The 20,896-nt window shown below is 56.4% G+C and overlaps 2 protein-coding genes and 1 pseudogene across 3 annotated transcripts in view; 2 read left to right on the top strand and 1 right to left on the bottom strand.

Annotated features, from left to right (window-relative positions):
- The window catches only part of LOC137464152 (zinc finger protein 154-like), a 450,159-nt gene that overhangs the window by 119,832 nt on the left and 309,431 nt on the right, over nt 1–20,896 (top strand). The gene's annotated exons all lie outside the window — the stretch shown is intronic.
- LOC137464123 (zinc finger protein 850-like) overlaps nt 1–20,896 on the bottom strand; it is a 466,862-nt pseudogene that overhangs the window by 205,307 nt on the left and 240,659 nt on the right.
- LOC137464172 (death domain-associated protein 6-like) lies at nt 3,626–13,798 on the top strand. Its single transcript, XM_068175491.1, is given in 9 exon segments — nt 3,626–3,658; nt 4,486–4,719; nt 5,513–6,742; nt 6,744–7,014; nt 8,378–8,547; nt 10,961–11,171; nt 11,818–12,278; nt 12,745–12,904; nt 13,645–13,798. Coding segments are annotated over 8 exon segments (2,685 nt in total). The 3' UTR covers nt 12,820–12,904; nt 13,645–13,798.

The following is a 20,896-nucleotide window of genomic DNA, read 5'->3' as shown; positions in this document are numbered from 1 at the left end:
GGAACGGGGAATGGGAACTGGGAACGGGAACTGGGAATGGGAATGGGAACTGGGACTGGGAATGGAACTGGGAATGGGAACTGGGAATGGGAATGGGAACTGGGAACTGGAAATGGGAACTGGGAACTAGGAATGGGAATGGGGAATGGGAATGGGAACTGGGAATGGGAACTGGGAACGGGAACTGGGAAGGGGAACTGGGAATGGGAATGGGAACTGGGAATGGGAACTGGGAATGGGAATGGGAACTGGAACAGGGAATGGGAACTGGGAATGGGAACTGGAAACTGGGAATGGGAATGGGAACTGGGAATGGGAACTGGGAATGGGAACGGGAACTGGGAATGGGAATGGGAACGGGGAATGGGAATGGGAACGGGGAATGGGAATGGGAGATGCAGAATCCATCAGCTCTGGCCTCCAGCCCCGGGGCTGGGCATCAGCGCCCCCTGCAATGAGGTTTGGGCTGAAAAACCCCAAAATTGGGTTTGTGGGGTCATTGATGGGGTCATTGTGGGGTTTGGGGGATGATTTGGGGAATTTGGGGGATTTCTGGGATTTGGAATGGGGAAATGGGAGAATCCATCAGCTCCAGCCTCTGCACCCTCTGCCACAAGGTTTGGGGTGAAACAACCCGATTTGGGCGTTTATGGGATTTTTATGGGATTTGGGCATTATTTCTGGGATTTGTGGGGTTTGGGATGAAAAAAGGGATTTGGGGACAGAGAAATGGGAATTGGGATGAGAAAAGGGAATTGGGGTGGGAAAATGGGATAAAAATGGGATCAAAAATGGGAAACTGAGGCCTGGGATGGGCAAAATTGGATAAAAATGGGAAAACTGGATCAAAAATAGGAATTGGGGGGGGGAAATGGGAATTGGGGTGGGAAAATGGGACAGGAGATGGAGAAGTGGGGTGGGAATGGGACAGTGGGATTGGGGAAGCCAAACTTTGGATCTGGGGGCAGAGCCAGGGTTTGGGATCCCCCTGGAATTCCGAAATCCCGCAGGAGCCGCACATTCCATACAGGAACAGCAAACTGACCTTCCTGCTGCAGAACTGCCTGGGGGGGCACGCCAAAGTGTACGTGGGCAATTCCCAAAATCCCATAAACCCAGCCCAACCATTCCCAAGATCCCATAAACCCAGCCCAACCATTCCCAAGATCCCATAAACCCAGCCAAAAATCCCATAAACCCAGCCCAGCCATTCCCAAGATCCCATAAACCCAGCCCAACCATTCCCAAAATCCCATAAACCCAGCCAAAATCCCATAAACCCTAGCCAACCATTCCCAAAATCCCATAAACCCAGCCCAACCATTCCCAAAATCCCATAAACCCAGCCCAACCATTCCAAAATCCCATAAACCCAGCCCAACCATTCCCAAGATCCCATAAAACCCAGCCCAAAAATCCCATAAATCCCATAAAAACCCCAGCCAAAAATCCCATAAAATCCAGCCCAAAATCCCATAAAATCCCATCTCAAAAATCCCATAGAAACCCAGCCCAAAATCCCATAAAACCCATCCCAAATCTTGGCCCAAACCCACCCCAAATCGTCCCCAAATCCCAGAATCCCCCACAAACCCACTCCAATCCCCAAACCCATCAACCCCATAAATCCCATAAAAACCCCATAAATCCCATAAAAAAACCATAAATCCCATAAAACCCCTATAATTCCCATAAATCCTAGAAAAACCCCATAAATCCCATAAAAACCCCATAAATCCCATAAAAAAACCATAAATCCCATAAAACCCATAAATCCTATAAATCCCATAAAAACCCCATAAAATCCCATCCCAAACCCACCGGAATCCATCCATGGGGTTTTTTTGGGGTGGTTTTGGGGGGTTCTGGGTTTTTGGGGTTTTTTGGGGTTTTTTTGGTGTTTTTGGGGTGTTTTGGGGTTTTTGGGGGTTATTTTTGGGGTGTTCATGGGGTTATTTTGGGGTAATTTTGGGGTTATTTTTGGGATGTTTTTGGGGTGTATTCGGGATGTTTTTGGGGTTATTTTTGGGGTGTATTTGGGGGTGTTTTGGGGTTATTTTCGGGTTGTTTTTGGGTTATTTTCGGGTTGTTTCTGGGTTATTTTTGGGTGTTTCGGCGGTGGTTTTGGGGTGGTTTTGGGGTTATTTCTGACCTTTTGGGGTAATTTTGGGGTTATTTTGGGTAGTTTTTGGGTTGGTTTTGGGTCATTTTCGGGGTTATTTTGGGGTGTTTTGGGGGTGTTTTTGGGGTTATTTTTGGGGTGTATTCGGGATGGTTTTGGGGTTATTTTTGGGGTTATCTGGGATGTTTTTGGGGTGTATTTGGGGTTATTTTGGGATTATTTTGGGTGTGTTTGGGGGTGTTTGAGTTATTTTTGGGATGTTTTTGGGGTTTTTTTGGGTGTATTTGGGGTTATTTTGGGATTATTTTGGGGGTGTTCTGGCTGTATTTTGGGTGTATTTGGGGGGTTTTTTGGGGTTATTTTTGGGATGTTTTTGGGGTTTTTTTGGTGTATTTGGGGTTATTTTTGGGTGTATTGGGGGTGTTTTGGGGTTATTTTTGGGGTGTATTGGGGGTGTTTTGGGGTTATTTTTGGGATGTTTTTGGGGTGTATTTGGGATGTTTTTTGGGGTGTTTTTGGGTTATTTTGGGGTGTATTTGGATGTTTTTGGGGTTATTTTTGGGGTGTTATTTGGGGGTGTTTTGGGGTTATTTTTGGGTGTATTCGGGATGTTTTTATGGTTATTTCGGGTGTATTTGGGGTTATTTTTGGGATGTTTTTGGGGTGTATTTGGGGGTGTTTTGGGATTATTTTTGGGTTATTTTTGGGATGTTTTTGGTGTTATTTTTGGGGTGTATTGGGGGTTATTTTGGGGTGTGACCTGTCCCCCCAGGCTGATGTTTGTGACCATCTCGCCCCTGGAGGAGAATTTCGGGGAGTCGCTGAACTCGCTGCGCTTCGCCAGCAAGGTGGGGGAGGGGCCGGGGCGGGCTCGGGGCTCCCGGGGCAACGCCGGGGGCTCCCAGGGGAAGTTTTGGGGCTCCCAGGAGGGTTTGGGGGGCTCCTGGGGACATTTTTGGGCGGTTCTGGGAGGGTTGGGGGTCCCTGGGTATCTTTGGGGTTCCAGGGGGATTTGGGGGTTCTGGGTTGGTTTGGGGGGTCCAAGGGGATTTGGGGCTCCCGGGTGCGGTTTTTGGGGTGTTTTTGGGGTGGTTTGGGGTGTTTTGGGGGTTTCGAGGGTTTGTGCGGTGGGTTCGGGGGGATTCTGGCCTTTTCCGAGCCCGCCCCTCCCCCCAGGTGAACGAGTGCATGATCGGCACCGCCCAGGCCAACCGGAAGTGACGCCATCTTCCCTAGTTCCCGCCTTTTTAACGCAACAACCAATAAATAATCGCATTTCTACGGAGCCGATTGGCTGCCGATGTCACGTGTTTATCCGCAATGGCGGCGCCCTGCTGTCAGAATGCGGCGAGCTGATTGGCTGAGCCCGTACGGCGACATGCCGGTCGCCATCTTGCCGCGCTTTCGCCTTGCGGGGCGGGGCGCCTCACGGCCGCCGTAGCGCGGCCATCTTGTGCTCCACGTCCGCGCCTGCGCGGCTCCGCCTTCCCGGCCGTCTCCGCGATGGCGCGGGACCGGCAGCCGCTGCCCTGTCCGGTGAGGCAGAGGGAACGGCGCAAAGCGCCGGGAAACGCGCGCGGGGCCGCGAGGGTTAAAGGGGCGGGGTCCCGAGGCGCGCCGCACGTTAAGATGGCGGCGCCCGGCTCGGCGGCGCGGATCCCCGGATGAAGCGGCGCGCTCCGATTGGTCGGTGGGGTGACCACGCCCCTTTCTTTGTACGGTGTCATGGCGGCGCCCGCTCGGCCGGGCCGGCGCGGGGCGGCACTTCCGGTCCTGCGCAGTGCGCGGCCGCGGCCGCTCGGTGGCGGCGGCGCCGGCGGAGCCGCGCGGGTCCGGTGAGCGCGGGGGGGGCGGGGCCTGCCCGGGGGGCTGGGCCGGAGGCGGGGCCTGCGCGAGAGGGGGCGGGGCCAAGGCGGTGAGGGGAGGGGGCGCCCGGGGGGGGTTTGGGGCAAATTCGGCGGATTTGGGCAAATTCGCGGGGTCCGGGGGGGGAGGGGAGGGAGGGCGGTGGGGGAGGTGAGGGGCGCGGGATGGGGAGGGCGCGGGGGGTCAGGGAGGGCTGCGGGGGGAGGGGGAGTCTGGGGGGTTTGAGGGGAATTTGGGGGAATTTGGGGGAGCCTGAGGGGGCGGGAGGGGGAGGGGAGGCGGAATTTGGGGTTCGGGGGTGCGGGGGGGGGGGAGGGGAGGCGGGATTGGGGGGGGGGAAGGCGAAAGTTGGGGCCGGAGGGGAATTTTGGGTTCGGGGGGGGAGGGGCGGAGTTCGGGGGGGGGGAGCTGGGTGAGGTTTTGGGGTGGGGGAGGGGAATTGGGGGGGATTTCTGGGGTCCTCCCCTGACCCCTCCCCCCTCTCCCCTCCCCCCCAGGCCTCCCCGCTGACCGCGCCCCTCCCCCCCCATCTCGGGGGTCCCGGGGTCCTCATGGCCGCCCCCCCCCAGCCAATCATCGTCCTGGACGACGACGAGGAGGAGCAAGGCCCCTCCCCCAGCCCCAGCCCCTCCCCCAGCCCCGCCCCCAGCCCCGCCCCTCTCCCCCCGAACGGGGCCGGGGGGGGGAGGGGCGGCGCCTTCTGGGAGGAGAACGAGCGGCTGTTCCAGCAGGTGAGGGGGAGGGGCCCAGGTGTGGCCTCAGGTGTGTCAGGGTGTGGCCTCAGGTGTGTAGAGGTGTGCCCAGGTGTGCCCGGGTGTGGCCTCAGGTGTGTGAGGGTGTGCCCAGGTGTGTCAGGGTGTGGCCCCAGGTGAGCCCAGGTGTGGTCTCAGGTGTGCCCAGCTGTGACCCAGCTGTGCCCAGCTGTGACCCAGGGGTGCCCAGGTGTGGTCTCAGGTGTGTGCTGTGTGGCCCAGGGGTGCCCAGGTGAGCCCAGGGGTGCCCAGGTGTGTGCTGGGTGTGTCCAGTTTCACCCCAGGTGTGTCCTGGGTGCACGTCAGGTGCATCCAGGTGTGTCCCAGGTGCATCCAGGTGTGTCCCAGGTGTATCCAGGTGTGTCCCAGGTGTGCTCCAGGTGTGCCCAGGTATAACTCAGCTGTGCCCAGGTGTATCTCAGGTGTACCCAGGTGTATCCCAGGTGTGCCCAGGTGTATCTCACATGTATCCAGGTGTGTCCAGGTGTGTCCAGGTGTATCCCAGGTGTGCCCAGGTATAACTCAGCTGTGCCCAGGTGTATCCAGGTGTGCCCAGGTGTATCTCACATGTATCTCAGGTGTATCCAGGTGTATCCAGGTGTGCCCAGGTGTATCTCACATGTATCTCAGCTGTGCCCAGGTGTATCCAGGTGTGCCCAGGTGTATCTCACATGTATCTCAGCTGTGCCCAGGTGTATCCAGATGTGCCCAGGTGTGCCCAGGTGTGCCCAGGTGTGCCCAGGTGTGACGCGGGTGTTCCGTTTCCCCGCAGTTCCTGTCGCTGTGTGCGCCGCTGACGCAGGAGCACCCCGAGGTGCTGCCGTTCCTGAGCTCGCGGCACCTGCGCGCCCACCCCGACTTCCGGGGCTCGGCTGAGTTCCGGAACATTCTGGGCCGGCTGCTGCGGCGCGTGCGGGGCCGGCGCCGCAAGGTCTACGTCTACATCAACGAGCTCTGCACCGTGCTCAAGGCGCGCGCGCTGCGCCGCCGCCTCCCGCTGCACGCCCTGCCCGCCGCGCACCAGTGCCCGCCCAGTTCCCACCAGTATCCCGACGGAGCGTCCCAGTATCCCGACGGAGCGTCCCAGTGTCCCGACGGCGCGTCCCAGTGTCCCGACGGAGCGTCCCAGCATCCCCCCAGCTCATCCCAACATCCTCCCAGTTCATCCCAGTATCCTCCCGGTTCATCCCAGTGCCCTCCCAGTGCCTCCCAGTGCCTCCCTGGTTCATCCCAGCATCCCCCCGGCGCCTCCCGGTGCCCGCCCGGCTCGTCCCAGCATCCCGACGGAGCTGAGCAGTCCCAGTGCGCCACCAGTTCATCCCAGTATCCCGCCGGGGATCCATCCCAGTATCCCCAGCGCTCCTCCCAGTGTCCTGCTGGTTCTCCGGAGCGCCCTGGGGGCTCTTCCCAGTATCCCAGCGCTCCATCCCAGTATCCCAGCGCTTCGTCCAGCGATGCCGGCGCTCCATCCCAGTATCCCAATGGTTCATCCTGGTGCTCCAGCACCTCGTCCCACTATCCCGGTGGTTCATCCGCCGATCCCAGTGCCTCCTCCCAGCATCCCAGCAACTCCTCCCCGTATCCCAACGCCTCATCCCAGTATCCCGGCGGATCCTCCCAGTGTCCCGGCGCTCCATCCCAGTATCCTGGCAGTTCATCTGGCAATCCCAGCGCCCCATCCCAGTGTCCCAGCGCCCCATCCCAGTATCCCGGCGCTCCACCCGGCAATCCCAGCGCCCCGTCCCAGCCGGCCGGCGCCTCCGAGGGCTCCCCGCGGCGCACGGGCGGCTCGCGGCGGCAGATCCGGCACCTGGAGCACCTGCTGCGCGTCTACGCCGGCGAGATCCGGCGGCTGCAGGAGCGCGAGCTGGACCTGGCCGAGCTGGACAGCGCCGACTCGCCGTACCTGCAGGAGAACCGCCTCAAGAGGAGGATGATGCGCATCTTCCGCCGCCTCTGCCAGCTCAAGGACTGCAGCAGCCTGACGGGGCGCGTGCTGGAGGCAGCGCATCCGCTTCCGCGGCACGCGCTACCCCGAGGTGAACCGCAGCATCGAGCGCTTCATCAACCGGCCCGACGCCTTCCCCGACTACTCGGACATCCTGCGCGAGATCCGCGGCGCCAGCGCGCGCCACGGGCTGGGGCTGGGCCGGCGGCAGATGGAGAACATGGCCCAGGAGGCGTTCCGCGAGGTGGGCAACCGCCTGCAGGAGCGGCGCCACCTCGACCTGGTCTACAACTTCGGCAGCCACCTCACCGACCAGTACCGGCCAGGTAACGGGGAAAACGGGGGAAATGGGGGAAAAAAAATGGGAGAAAAATGGAGAAAAATGGGGTACAACTTGGGCAGCCACCTCAGCGACCAGTACCGGCCAGGTAACGGGGGAAAACGGGGGGAAAATGGGGAAATGGGGGAAAAATGGGAGAAAAATGGGGTACAACTTGGGCAGCCACCTCAGCGACCAGTTCCGGCCAGGTAAAGGGGGGAAACGGGAAAATGGGGAAAAACGGGGGGAAAATGGAAGAGGAAATAGGGAAAATGGGGGAAAATGGGAGAAAATGGGAGGGGAATGGAGAAAATGGAGAAAATGGGAAATGGGGGAAAGGAAAAAATGGGAGGGGAGACGAGGAAAAAGGGGAAAATGGGGAATGGTGGGGGAATGGGGAAAGTGGGAAAAATGAGAGGGGAAATGAGGAAAACGTGAAATGAGAGGGAAAATGGGATGGGGCAAGGTGATAAGGGAGGGGAAGTGGGGGAGATGGGAAAAAATGGGCGGAAAGTAGGAAAAAATGGGTGGGAAATGGGAAAAATGGGAGGGGAATGGTGGGAAATGGAATAAGGAACAGAAAATGGGGTGGAAAATGGGAAAAAAGCAGGATGAAGATGGAAAATGGAATAAGGGGCAGAAAAATGGGGTGGAAAATGGGAAGAGGGTGAAGAGGAAATGGGGATGGGGTGGGTCTGGAAATTGGAATTTTGGGGTTGGGAATTTGGGGATTTTGAATTTTGGGATTTTGGGGTTGAGAATTATTTTTATTTGGGATTTTGGGGTTTGGAATTCTGAGGTTTGGGATTATGGGATTTTGAGGTTTGGGAGTTTTGGGATTTGGAATTTTTGGGTTGGAAATTTTAGGACTTGGGATCTCGGGATTTCAGGATTTAGATTTCGAGATTCCGGGATCTGGGACTTCGGAAATTTGGGATTTTGGGGATTTGGGAGTTTGGGGTTGGAAATTTTGGGATTTGGAATTCCGGGATTTGGGATTTCAAGATTTTGGGATTTGGAATTCCGGGATTTGGGATTGCAAGATTTTTAGATTTGGGAGTTTTCAGATTTTGTGAAATCTGGGATTTTGGGGATTTTGGGATTTGCAATTTGGGATTCTGGGATTTGGGATTGGGAATTTTTGGGATTTTGGGATTTGAGGATTTTGGGAAATTTGGGATTTTGGGGATTTGGGATTTTGGGAGTGGGAATTTCAGGATTTGGGATTCTGCGATTTGAGATTGGGAATTTTTGGGATTGCGGGATTTGAGGATTTTGGATTTTGGGGATTTGGTATTTTGGGAAATTTGGGATTTTGGGATTGGGAATTTTTGGGATTTTGGGAAATTTGGGATTTTGGGGTCCCCCAGGCATGGACCCGGCGCTGTCGGACCCCGAGCTGGCGCAGCGGCTGCGGCGGAACCGGCGCCTGGCCCTGGCCCGGCTGGACGACGTCATCGCCCGCTTCGCCCAGCGCCAGGAGCGGAACCGTGAGAGCGGCACGGCCCGGAAACAGCGGGAGCAGAAACGCGGGAGCGGGGTACTGGGGAAACGGGGAAACTAGAGCGGAAATTGGAAACGCGAACGGAAACGGGAACACGGGAGCGGGGTACGGGAATGGGAAACGGGAAATGGGAGCGGAAATGGGAACGGAAAGGGGAGCGGGGTACAGGAACGGGAAACGGGAGCGGAAATGGGAACGGAAACGCGGGAGTGGGGAACAGGAATGGAAACACAGGAGCGGGGTACGGGAATGAGAACGGAAACAGGGAAATGGGAACGGAGGCAGGGAAACGGGAACAGAAACGGGAACGGAAACGCGGGAGCGGGGTACGGGAACGGGGAAACAGGAATGGGAAATAGCAAATGGGAACGGTAAACGGGAAATGGGAACGGGAAACGGGAAATGGGAATGGAAATAGGGGAGCGGGGTATGGAAACAGGGAGACGGGAGACAGGAAAGGGAAACGGCAAATGGGAGCAGGAAATGGGAACGGGAACGGAAATGGGGGAGCACAGTACGGGGAACGGGGAACAGAAAAGGGGGAGCAGGGTACAGGGTCAACAGGGAAACGGGAACAGGAAACAGGAACCAGGAACGGGAACGAAGGAGCACAGTACGGGAAATGGGGAAACAGAGAATGGGAAACGGGAGAGCAGGGTACAGGAAATGGGGAAACGGGGAACAGGAACCGGGAATGGGAAATGGGGGAACAGGGTACAGGAAACGGGAGAATGGGAACGGGGAAACGTGAACAGGAACGGGAATGGAAACGAGGGAGTGTGGTACGGGAAACGGGGAACGGGGAATGGGAAACAGGAAACGGGAACGGAAACATGGGAACGGGGTACGGGAATGGGGAATGGGGAATGGGAAATGGGAACGGGGACGGGAAACGGGAATGGGAAACGGCCCTGGAAACACAGGAGCACAGTACAGAAAACGGCAAAACGGGAAATGGGAACGGGAAATGGGAACGGGAAATGGGAAATGGCCCTGGAAACGTGGGAACAGGCTACAAGGGAAAAAGGGAATGGGAATGAGAAAGGGAACGGGAACAGGAAATGGCCCTGGAAACGCAGGATCAGGGTATGGAAACAGAGAACAGGAGAACAAGGAATGGGAAACGGGAATGGGAAGTGGGAATGGGAACAGGAAATGGGAACAGGAATGGGAAATGGCCCTGGAAACAGGGAATGGGAAATGGGAATGGGAAATGGGAAAAGGAATGGGAAACGGCCCCAGAAACACGGGAGCAGGGGACAGGGGGACGGGAAACTGCCCAGAAATGGCCCTGGAAACACAGAAACAGGGTATGGGAAACAGGGAACGGGAATGGGAAATGGGAACAGAAACGGGAAACGGGAACCAAGGTGGGGAAATGGGAAATGGGGATGGGAACCAAGATGAGGGAATGGGAAATGGGAACGGGAACAGGAAACAGGAACCAAGGTGGGAAATGGGAACAGGAAACGGGAATGGGAATCAAGGTGTGAAATGGGAATGGGAAATGGGAACAGCAACGGGAAATGGGAACCAAGGTGGGGGACAGAAAATGGGAACAGGTACCAAGGTGGGGGGAACGGGAACAGAAACGGGAAACAGGAACCAAGGTGGGGGAAGGGGAACGGAAACAGAAACTGAAACAGGAACGAAGGTGGGGAAATAGGAAATGGGAACAGAAACAGGAACCAAGGTGGGAAATGGGAATGGAAATGGGAGCCAAGTTGGGGAATGGGAATGGGAGGCAAGAACAAAGGTGGGGAGGGGGATGGGAAATGGGGCCGAGGAGGAGGAGGAAGGGAAGAAGGAAGGCATTGAGGAAGAGGAGGAAGAGAATGAGGAAGAAGAAAAGGAGGAGCGAAGGCAGGAAAAGGAGGAGGAAATGGAGGAGGAAAGACAGGAAAGGGAAGAGGAGGAGGAAGAGGAAAATGAGGAAGGACAAGCAAAGGTGGAGGAAGAAAAGAAAGGGCAGGGAAGGGAAGAGGAGGAGAAAGGGGAGGAGGAAGGGCTTAGAAAAGAGGAAGAGGAGGAAAAGGAAGAGGGAAAGGAAGAAGAGGAAGAAAGGCAGGAAAGGGAGGAAGAGGAGGAAGAGTGGGAAAAGGCAGAGGGAGAGGAGGAAGAGGGAGGAGGAAGAGCAGGGAAAGGAAAAAGAGAAGGAAGAGGAAGGAAAAGAAAGAAGGGCAAGGAAAGGAGGAGGAAGAAGAGGAGGAAGGCTAGGAAAAGGAGAAGGAAGTGAAGGAAGAAGAGCAGGAAAAGGAGGAAGAAGAGAGGAAAAGGAGAAGTGGGAAGAGGAAGAGGAGGAGGAAGGTTGGGAGAAGGAGGAAGAATTGGGGGAGGAAGAGCAGGAAAAGGAGAAGGAAGTGAAGAAGGAAGGGCAGGAAAAGGAGGAAGAGGAGGAGGAGGAAGGCTGGGAAAAGGGGAGCCCCCCCTAAAAATTCTTCATCCACAGAGGAAGAAAGAAGAGGAAGAGGAGGACGAAGAAGAAGAGGAAGAAGAAGATGAGGAGGAGGAGGAAGATGAAGAGGATGAGGAGGAAGAGGAGGAGGAGGAAGAGGAAGAAGAAGAATCCTCTGAGGCTGAAGGGCGGGTGAAGGTCAAGGAGGAGGAGCAGACTGAGGAGGAGGAGGAGGAGGAAGGAAGAGAAGCCACGGCAACGCAGGGTGTGGGCTGGGGGGTTGGGAATTCTGGGGGGATTTGGGGGAATTTTGGGAATTCTGGGGGATTTTGGGGGAAGGATTTTGGGAGGGATTTGGGGAGGACTAGGGGTCACATTTGGGGGGATTTGGGGGATTTTGAGGTGCTGGGGGGAAGGGACTGGGGACAGAATTTGGGGGTTCTGCAGGAGAATTTTGGACATCTTTGTGGGGGTTTTGAGGAGAAGAAATTTGGGGCAGAATTTGGGGGTTTTGGGGCGCTTGGTGGAGGAAATTTAGGGGGGTGAATTTGGGAATTCTGGCGGATTTGGGGGCTCTGAGGGAGATTCTGGGGGGAAGAATTTGGGGGATCCAGGGGGGTTTTCGAGGCTTTTGGGGGAAGAATTTTAGGACAGAAGTTGGGGATTTTGGGGGGAATTTGGGGGGGGGGGGTTTGTGGGCTCTTGGGGTTAAAAGTTTGGGGATGTGGGGAGGATATTTTTGGGGTCCTCGGGAGGGAATTCTGAGATCTTGGGTGGGATTTTGGGGGGAATTTTGGGGGATCCTGGGGAGAATTTTGGGGGGTCCTGGGGGGCTATTTGGGGATCCTCGGGAGGGGTGTCCTGGGTGGGTCCCCGCCCCTCCCCCCTCTCTAACTCCCCTCCCCCCCCAGGTGCGGCTGATCCGGGGGGTCCCGGCGCTGCCCCTCCCCCCCACCGCGGCCGAGGGGGAGGGGGGGGGTCCCGGTGGGGGTCCCGAGCCCCTCCCCCCCCCAAAACCCGAACTTTTCGTGCTGGAAATCGAAACTTTCCCTGTGGAGCCGGCGGAGACCCCTCCCCCCTCGCCCTCCCCCTCCCCTCCCCCCGCCCTGGGCGGCTCCGAGGCCACGCCCAAAGCCACGCCCCCCTCCCCCTCCTCCCCTCCCCCTCCCCCCTTCCAGCTGGATTTGGGGGCGCGGGGGGGCCACAAGCGCCCCTCCCCCCCCTCTCCCTGCCCCTCCCCCCCCAGGGCCGCGCTGGGGGGAGGGGCGGGCGCCGCCATCAGCTCCACCTCCCTCAATGGGGGAGGGGCCGCGACCCCCCCGGGACCCCCCCCCAGGAAACGGGGCCGGACGGAGCCACCCGGGGGGGGCAGGTGAGGGGGGCAGGGAACGGGGGGGTTTGGGGGGATTTTGGGGGGTCCCGAGGGGGTTTGGGGGTCTGAGGGGGGGCTAAGAGTGGTTATGGGGAGGCTGGGGGGGATTTGGGGCGGTTTGAGGGGTCCCGGGGGGGGGTTGGGGGGGATTTTGGGGGAGATTGGGGAAATTCTGGGAGGCTTGACGGGGACCTGGGGGGGACTTAGGGTTTCCAGGTCTGGATTTGGGGGATTCTGGGGGAGATTTTTGGGGTTCCAGGTGGATTTTGGAGTCCCTGGTTGATTTTTGGGGTTCCAGGTGGATTTTGGAGTCCCTGGTTGATTTTTGGGGTTCCAGGTGGATTTTGGAGTCCCTGGTTGATTTTTGGTGTTCCCAGGTGGATTTTTGGGGTCCCTGGGGTGCATTTTGGGGTTCCCTGTCTGGTTTTGGGGGGTCTAACCCTGCTCCCCCCCCCCATCCCCCCAGCCCAGCGGTGCCTGGGGGGGGCTCGGAGGGGGAGGGGCCGGATTTTGGGGGCGCCCCCCCCTCCCCCCTGCCTGACTCCACCCGCGCCGACTCCCCCGGGGGGGACCTGGTGAGCTCCTCCCAGGGGAGCCCCCCCCGGGCAGCCCCCCGGGCCTGCAAGGTGAGGGGGGGGGTTTGGGGGTCCTGGGGGGATTGGGGGGGTTTGGGGGGTTTCTGGGGGGATTTGGGGAAAGATTTGGGGAATTCTGGGGGTCCTGGGGGGGATTCGGGTAGGATTTGGGGGGTCCTGGCGGGATTTGGGGCGTCCTGGGGGGGAATTGGAGGGTCTGAGATGGGTTTGGGGGAGATCTGGGGGGTCCTGGGAGGGATTTGGGGGTCTCTGGGGGGGGTTTTGGGGCGGTTCTGGGGGAATTTGAGGCATTTTGAGGAGGATCTGAGGGATTTCGGGGGGTCCTGAGGGGATCTGGGGGAGGTTGAGGGGGATTTAGGGGGGAATTGGGGAAATTCTGGGGGCTCTGGGGTGGAACTCATAGGTCTCTGCGGATTTGGGAAGGGTTTGGGGGGTCCTGAGATGATTTTTGGGGGGTCCTGGGGAGGATTTGAGGGATCCTGAGGGGATTTTGGGGGACCCTGATGGGATTTTTGCGGGTCCTGGGGAGGATTTGGGGGATCCTGAGGTGATTTTTGGGGGCCCTGAGGTGATTTTTGGGGGTCCTGGGGAGGATTTGGGAGGTCCCGAGAGGTTTTGGGGGTCCCCAGGGTCAATCTGGGAGAACTTTGGGGGCTCCCGGGGGGTCTGAGGTGCCCAGAATCCCCTGGGGTGACCCCGGACCCCCCCAAATCCCCTGGGGTCCCCCCGGGGGTCCCGGGCCTCAGGACCCCCACGCCCCCTCCCCCCAGACCAGCGTGGGAACCCAGTGCGACCCCGAGGAGATCATCGTGCTCTCGGACTCGGATTAGCCCCGCCCACCGGCACGGCCACGCCCCCCGCCCCCCAAACCCCGCCCCTTTCGCGCTCAGACCACGCCCCTTTACTCCCTCAATAAACTCCGCCTTTTGTTTACGTGTACGGCCCCGCCCGTTTGTGGGCGTGGTCTGCGGTGTCCGCGCCGGATGTCTCGCGAGATGACGTCATGAAGGGGGTGTGGTCTGTGTGGATAAACGGACGCGGCGCCTTTAAGGGGGTGTGGCCGGGGCGGGGGCGTGGCCGGCGGGTCCAAGATGGCGGCGGCGGCGCCGTGAGGGCCGAGCGCGGGTAACGCGGGCAGGGGGCGGGGCCTGCGCGGGGGGCGGGGCCTGCGCGGGAGGGGGCGGGGCGAGGGGCGGGGGGGGCGAGGGGGGAATTGGGGCAGAATTTGGGGGGGCTTGAGGGGGATTTGGGGGGGACTGGGGGGGAATTAACGGGATCTGGGGGGTCCTGGGGGGGATTTGGGGCGGATTCGGGGGTCCTGGGGAGGATTTGTGGGGTCTGGGCTGGATTTGGGGAGGATTCGGGGGTCCTGGGGGGGATTTGGGGGTGAACTAGCGGGATTTGGGGGGTCCTTGGGGGGACTGGGGGGTCCTTGGGGAACGTTTGGGGGATCTGAGATGGATTTGAGGAAGATTTGGGCGGTTCTGGGGGGCTTGAGGTGGTATGGCGGGAAATGAACGGGTTTTGGGGGGAAATGGGGGGATTTGGAGGGTCTGGGATGGATTTGGGGAGAATTTGGGGGGTCCTGGCGGGGCGTGGGGGGAAATGGGGGGATTTGGGGGATCCTGGGGGGGATTCCGGGGATCCTGGGGGAGTGTGGGGGGATTTGGGGGGCAATTAATGGGGTTTGGGAGTCCTGGGGGGGATTTGGGGGGCACTGGGGAGGAATTTGGGGTTTTGGTGGGATCCGGGGCAGTTTTGAGGGGTCTTGGGGGGGGATTTGGGGGGTCTGGGGAGGATTGAGTGAATTTGAGGGGATCCCGGGGGGGATTTGGGGGAATTTTGGGGGTCTCTGGGGAGGATCTGGGGGATTTCGAGGGGTTTGGGGAGAAATACGAGGAATTTTGGGGTTCTGGGGGGGGGGTTGGGGGGTCCTGGAAGGGTCTGGGGGGAATTTGGGGGAGATATGGGGGGTCCTGGGGGGATTTTGGGGGATTTGGAGGGACCTCCGAGGGATTTTGGGGAGATTTGGGGGGTCTTGGGGGGATTTTGGCGGGTCTGGACTCGGTTTTGGGGCACCTGGGGAGGGTCTGGGGGGTCTTGGAATGGGTTTGGGGGATCCCGGGGAGGATTTGGGGGGGATTTGGGGGGGATTTGGGGTTTCCGAGTCTTTGGAATTCGGGGATTTGGGGTGAGAATTTCCTGGGTTTTTATGGGAATTTTATGGGGTTTCAGTCAGGATTAAAGGATTTGGGTCGGAATTGAGGGATTTAGGCAAAATTCGGGACCAAATATTGGGATTTGGTGGGGGGGGGATTTAATGGGATTTGGGTCAGAATTAAGCAATCTGGGCAGATCTAAATGAATTTGAGGTAAAATTTATGGGATTTGGGGTGGAATAATGGGATTTCAGTCAGAATTTGGGGGTTTCAGGGAGAACTAAGGGGATTTGGGTCAGGATTAATGGGATTTGGGTCAGGATTAATGGGATTTGAGCCAGGTTTAATGGAATTTCAGCTAAAATTAAAGGATTCAGTCGAAATTTTGGGGCTTTGGTTCAGAATTTGGGATTTTGGTGGGAGTTGAGGGATTTAGGGAAGGATTAACAAAATTTGAGCCAGAATTATGGGATTTGGGTAAAATTAGTGGGATTTTGGTCAGCATTAGGGGATTTGAGGCAGAATTTAGGGAATTTGGGGCAGAATTTAAAAATCTGGGTGAGAATTTAATGGGGTTTGGGGCAGAATTCCAGGATTTTGGCCAAATTTAGGGAATTAATGGGGTTTGGGGCAGAATGAAGGAATTCCGGGGCGAACGAACGGAATTTGCTCAGGATTCAGGGTTTAGGTCAGGACTTTGGTGCAGAATAAATGGGATTCGGGCCAGAATTAATGGGATTTGGACCAGAATTAATGGGATTTGGACTAGAATTAATGGGAATTTGGTTGGAATTGGTGGGATTTTGTTGCAGAATTAAGGGAATTTGAGGCAAAATCAGTGGAATTGGAATCACAGTTAATGCAATTTGGGCTGGAATTAATGGGATTTGGGCTGGAATTAATGGGATTTAGGCTGGAATTAAGGGATTTGGTGCAGAATTCATAGAAATTTAACCAGAATTAAGGGATTTGGTGCAGAATGAAGGGATTGGGGGTAGAAATAATGGGATTTTTGTTGGAGTTAATGGAATTTGAGTCAGAACTGAGGGATTTGGGGTAGAATTAAGGCTTTTGAGCCAGAATTGATAGATTTTGACTACGATTAATGAACTTGAGTTGAAACTACTGGGATTTTGGTTGGCATTAAGGGATTTGGGCTGTAGTTAAGAGATTTGATGCAGAATTGGTGGGATTTTGGTCAGATTTCTGGGATATGGGGTAGAATTAAGGAATTCTGGTTGGGATTAATGGGACTTGAGCCAGCATTAAGGGATTAGGTGCAGAATTAAGGGATTTGGGGTAGAATTAATGATTTTGTTGTGGCGTGCTTGGGGGAACCCCAAACTGGTGCGCTCTGTGCGGCTTCTCTGGGTGCTGGGGCAGGTGTGCACAGCGGCAGGGTTGCTGTGGGCCGGGCCTGCGCCGCGGCCGCGCCGCACTGGGGTCACGCTGTGCCTGGGCCATGCCGGCTGGCGGTGGTGGGATCGCGGGACATCTGCACGATGGTGACGGGGCCACACAGGGCCATGGCTGCGGCCCGGCGCGGCCACTGCGCGGTGCTGGAGGCGGTGCTGAAGCGGTGTTCCGCGGGGTTCTGCGCTGTACCGGCGGGGCAGTGCTGGTCTCAGGGTCGTCGATTCTCGTGCCAGGCATTGGGCACCATTTGTTGCGGCGCGTTTGGGGGGAACACTCCGGGGTGTTGCTTGGGGGCCCCCCAAGTTGTGAGTTCGCTGGTAGCAGCAGGCAGGCAAGGAGACTCCACACGGCTTCTGAGGGTGCTAATTAGATGAGGGTTTATTGGGGGTCCTACCTCCGGGAGGCCGCATGGTTTCTGAGGGAGAGGGAGGGAAAGGGGAGTGAGGGGAGAAAGGGGAGGGGGAGAGAGGGGCTGAGTGGGCACCAGCCAGGAGAGCCGGCAAAGAGAGAGAGTCCCGTCCCCCCCGGCACACTGAACAGGGAGATTCAAAGTGGGCGCGGAACAGATTGGGCCAATGGGATTACAGACACAGGACACTGCAGGGAGGGTCACAGGCTTGGAATAGACCATACATTTTCGAGGGGTGAGACAGAGCATACCATTCAACTAAAATGTGACCACAATTTACCCTCTTTTTGTTAGAAAAAAAGATGAAGAGAATTAGGACAATTAACAATTTAAAAATGAAGCAGTAATTACACAGTTCCACAGCATAAAATAAGCACGGATTCGCGTTACTTTTCTCGGCCCCGATCAGTTCTTGAGCACCCGGCTTGGGCGTCTCAGCTTTTCGTCGGGGCCGGGGCTCACCGCAGTTTCCGGGCGCTTTTGCGTCCGCGCTCCGGGGTGGGCTGTTGGCCGCGCTTCGCCGTCGGCGCGAGGGAAGAAACAAAGAGGCAGGGAATTCGCCCAAATCCGTCCGCATGGCGGCTGGATGCTTTATTGGCTGCAAGAGCTGTGGTGGAAAAGCTGCAGCCGCTCCCAGCTTCGCACGGACGCAAATGGCCTCGAGCATGCCGAGGAGTGGGATGAAATAGGGAAGGGACAGGGCGGACGGGGAGCCCTCCCGCCCAGTGGGTACAGACATCGCGGTGATGACGTGTACTACAGCGACCAATGGGAACACGGCAGGGGCGGACACGGGACTTTGGGGTGAGTGGGACCGCGAGAACGGGAAGACGGGCATGGAAACCACAGGAGTAGGGAAAAACCCGGGGGATGCACGAGGGTACAAAGAACTGGAAAACTAACAAAGGAAAAACCCATAATTTGAACCCAAACCCAGGATGCAACAATTTCCTGCTTTAAATAATATAAAAAAGACAGTTGTTTCTGTTTGGATTCTTGCGCAGTGGCCTCTTCTCCTAGCTTCTTCTGCTGCTGTGACTGCTTTGTAGATGGAGAGGGCCTCGGGATGGTACTGGTGCTGCTTTTTTCCTGGGTGTTTGGGGATAGGGGAACTGGGACAACAACTTTATTATAAACACGGCCTGGAGACATATACGGTCTGAGGTAGATGTGGGAAAAGTCCTTTTTAGGGAGATGCTGAGTCTCTCCCTTTTCTGCGGTGTCTGCGACTGGATGCAACCCCTTGGTTGGTGGGATCATCGGTTGCATCCACTGGCACTGTATTGCTCCGACTCACTGACTGTCCTGGTGTGTAAGGTTTGACATGCCTCCTGGGGATCCACTTGACTCCTGAGGGCGTGGATACGCAGGCATATCCCCATCCCCAAGACAAAAGTGGGAATGGACCCTGGATTTCTTTAGAGTCTGGATCCCTCACTAATACTGGAGGCCTCTCCTCTGGCTGGAGCTCCTGATGTTGTTTGAAATGTCTCAGGGCTGGCAGTTCTTGCCTGTCAAAAGAGCAATTTAGGAAATTGATGGTAAACAAGGCCTTGCAGAGCCTCTCGTGCGGTGACAGCACTCGCACATCTCCCTGCTGCTTCCGGAGGACCTGCTTCAACCTCTGATGAGTCCTCTCTATTATGGCCTGGCCGGTGGGGGAGTGAGGAATCCCGGTTTTATATTGGACCCCCCATTCCTGCAGGAAGTTACTGAGCACCCTGGAAGTATATGCTGGACCATTATCAGTTTTTATTGTGGCTGGGACCCCCAAAGTAGCAAAGGCGTGTATGAGGTGTTTTCTCACGTCTGTGGCCCTTTCCCCTATGTGGGCTGAGGCAAAAACCGCTCCCGAGAAGGTGTCCACGGTTACATAGACATACCTGAGCTTCCTCAGTTCAGGGACTTTGGTGACATCCATCTGCCATACCTCACATCTGCGGAGGCCTCTGGGATTCACACCTGCTCCCAGTGTTGGTAAAGATGTCTCCTGACAGTTGGGGCATGAGGCCACAATTTCCCTGGCTTGGTCACGCCACAGATGGAACTGGCGTACCAGACCTGGGGCATTTTGATGGAACTGCTGATGGCTGAGCCTGGCCTGCTCGACTATGTTTGGCTGGCCTCCCAGCTGTACTGGGGCTGCCAAGGCGTCTGCTCTGCGGTTCCCTTCGGCCATAAAGCCTGGGAGATCCGTGTGTGACCTCACATGTACCACATAAAAGGGATGCTCATGGTTAGAAACCAGGTGTACTAATTCTGTGAGCAACCTGAAGATGACCTGATTTGGGACCTCTTTTACAACTGCATGTTCAGCTATAGACACTGCTCCTGCCACATATGCCGAATCTGTGACTAGATTAAAAGGTTGATCTAATTTTTTAAAAGCCCTCACGACAGCATCCAACTCAGCTACTTGTGGGGAACCTTCCACTACTTTAACATCTGATTCCCATAACTGAGTCTCTGGGTCCTTCCAAGTCACTACTGACTTGTGGGACTTCCCTGACCCATCTGTGAACACTGTCAGTGCTTTGAGTGGCTTTTTACTTTGCAATTCTTTTGGCAATATTTTGAACTCTGTGTTGAACAGATGATGGCCAGGATGCCCAATTTGAATTTGGCCTGAGAAGCTGTCTAGAGCAAACTGCAAATTTTCATTTTGTCTGAGAAGGTGTTCAAAGGTCTCCTTGGTCATTTTCCCCGTGGATGTTTTGATGGGGAGGTGGATACATGTGAAGTCACAACCCGCTAGTACTTGCAGACGAGCCCTGGCCCGTATTATGAGCTGCGCCATCAGCTCTTGTGGCCTGGCGATACTCTTGGACTGTCTGTGGCCGAGGAACACCCACTCTATTATCAAGAGGGGGTCCTGTTGGCCCTTGTCCCATTGGAATATTATACCATATAAAATGGGGGTAACTCACCTAAGATGATGAAGCGGAAAGGCAGCTCTTGTTGACAGCGATGGCTTGCCTACTCGCGATGGTGGTTTGGACCTTCTCAAGTGCAGCTCTGGCCTCCCGGGTCAGGACTCTTGGGGAACTTAAACCCTCATGCCCCTCCCTTTCTGCTAACAAGTCAAAAAGAGGGGATAGTTCCCTCGTGGTGAGTCCCAGCCATGGCCTGATCCAATTTAGCGATCCACACAAGCGCTGGATGTCATTCAGCGTCTTGGGGTTGTTACTTATCTGAATTTTTTGAGGCCTAATCGTTTGGTTGTTAATTTCTAGGCCCAGGTACTTCCAGGGTGGCAGTAACTCTACCTTCTCTTTTTGTAGTTCGAATCCGGCCACCGACAAGGCCCTAACAGTGTCCTCCAGAGCTGCTTGTAGGACCTTGCTATCAGGGGCACAAATCAGCACGTCATCCATGTAATGATAGAAAATACAGGATGTCCACTTGGCACGCACTGGGGGACAGAACCCTGGCGACATACCACTGGCATATAGTGGGGGAACATTTTAGCCCCTGAGGTAGTACTGTCCAGTGGTAGCGCTTCATAGGGGCTTCCCTGTTGATGGAGGGTACAGAGAAGGCAAAACGGGGAGCATCATCCGGATGGAGCGGGATTTGAAAGAAGCAATCCTTAATGTCAATTACAGCCAAATTATAATTTTGGGGTAGCATAGATGGAGATGGCATACCCGGTTGGAGAGAGCCCAGATTTTCTATGGCTTCATTAATTTTCCTTAGGTCATGGAGGAGTCGCCACATGTCCTTCCCTGGTTTTTTAATTACAAACACTGGAGAATTCCAGGGGGCTGTTTGTTTTTACAATGTGTCCTTTGGCCAATTCCTCCTCCAGTATTTTTGTGAGGGCCTGCAGTTTTTGTTTACTTAGCGGCCACTGCTCCACCCAGACAGGCATACCTGTGAGCCATGTTAATTTCTGTGTGGGGCGCTCCTCAGTGGCCGCACCTAAAAATGCCAGGGGCCAGAAATTCCAATTTGGCTCCCCACTGGGACATAGCGTCTCTCCCCCATAGTGTAAATTTACAATCGATCACGAACGGACATACTGAGGCCAGCAGCCCG

This window comes from Anomalospiza imberbis, chromosome 37, assembly GCF_031753505.1.
Source record: "Anomalospiza imberbis isolate Cuckoo-Finch-1a 21T00152 chromosome 37, ASM3175350v1, whole genome shotgun sequence".
In the NCBI taxonomy this organism is placed as follows: Eukaryota; Metazoa; Chordata; class Aves; order Passeriformes; family Viduidae; genus Anomalospiza; species Anomalospiza imberbis.
This window is presented reverse-complemented; position numbering and strand designations above follow the sequence as displayed.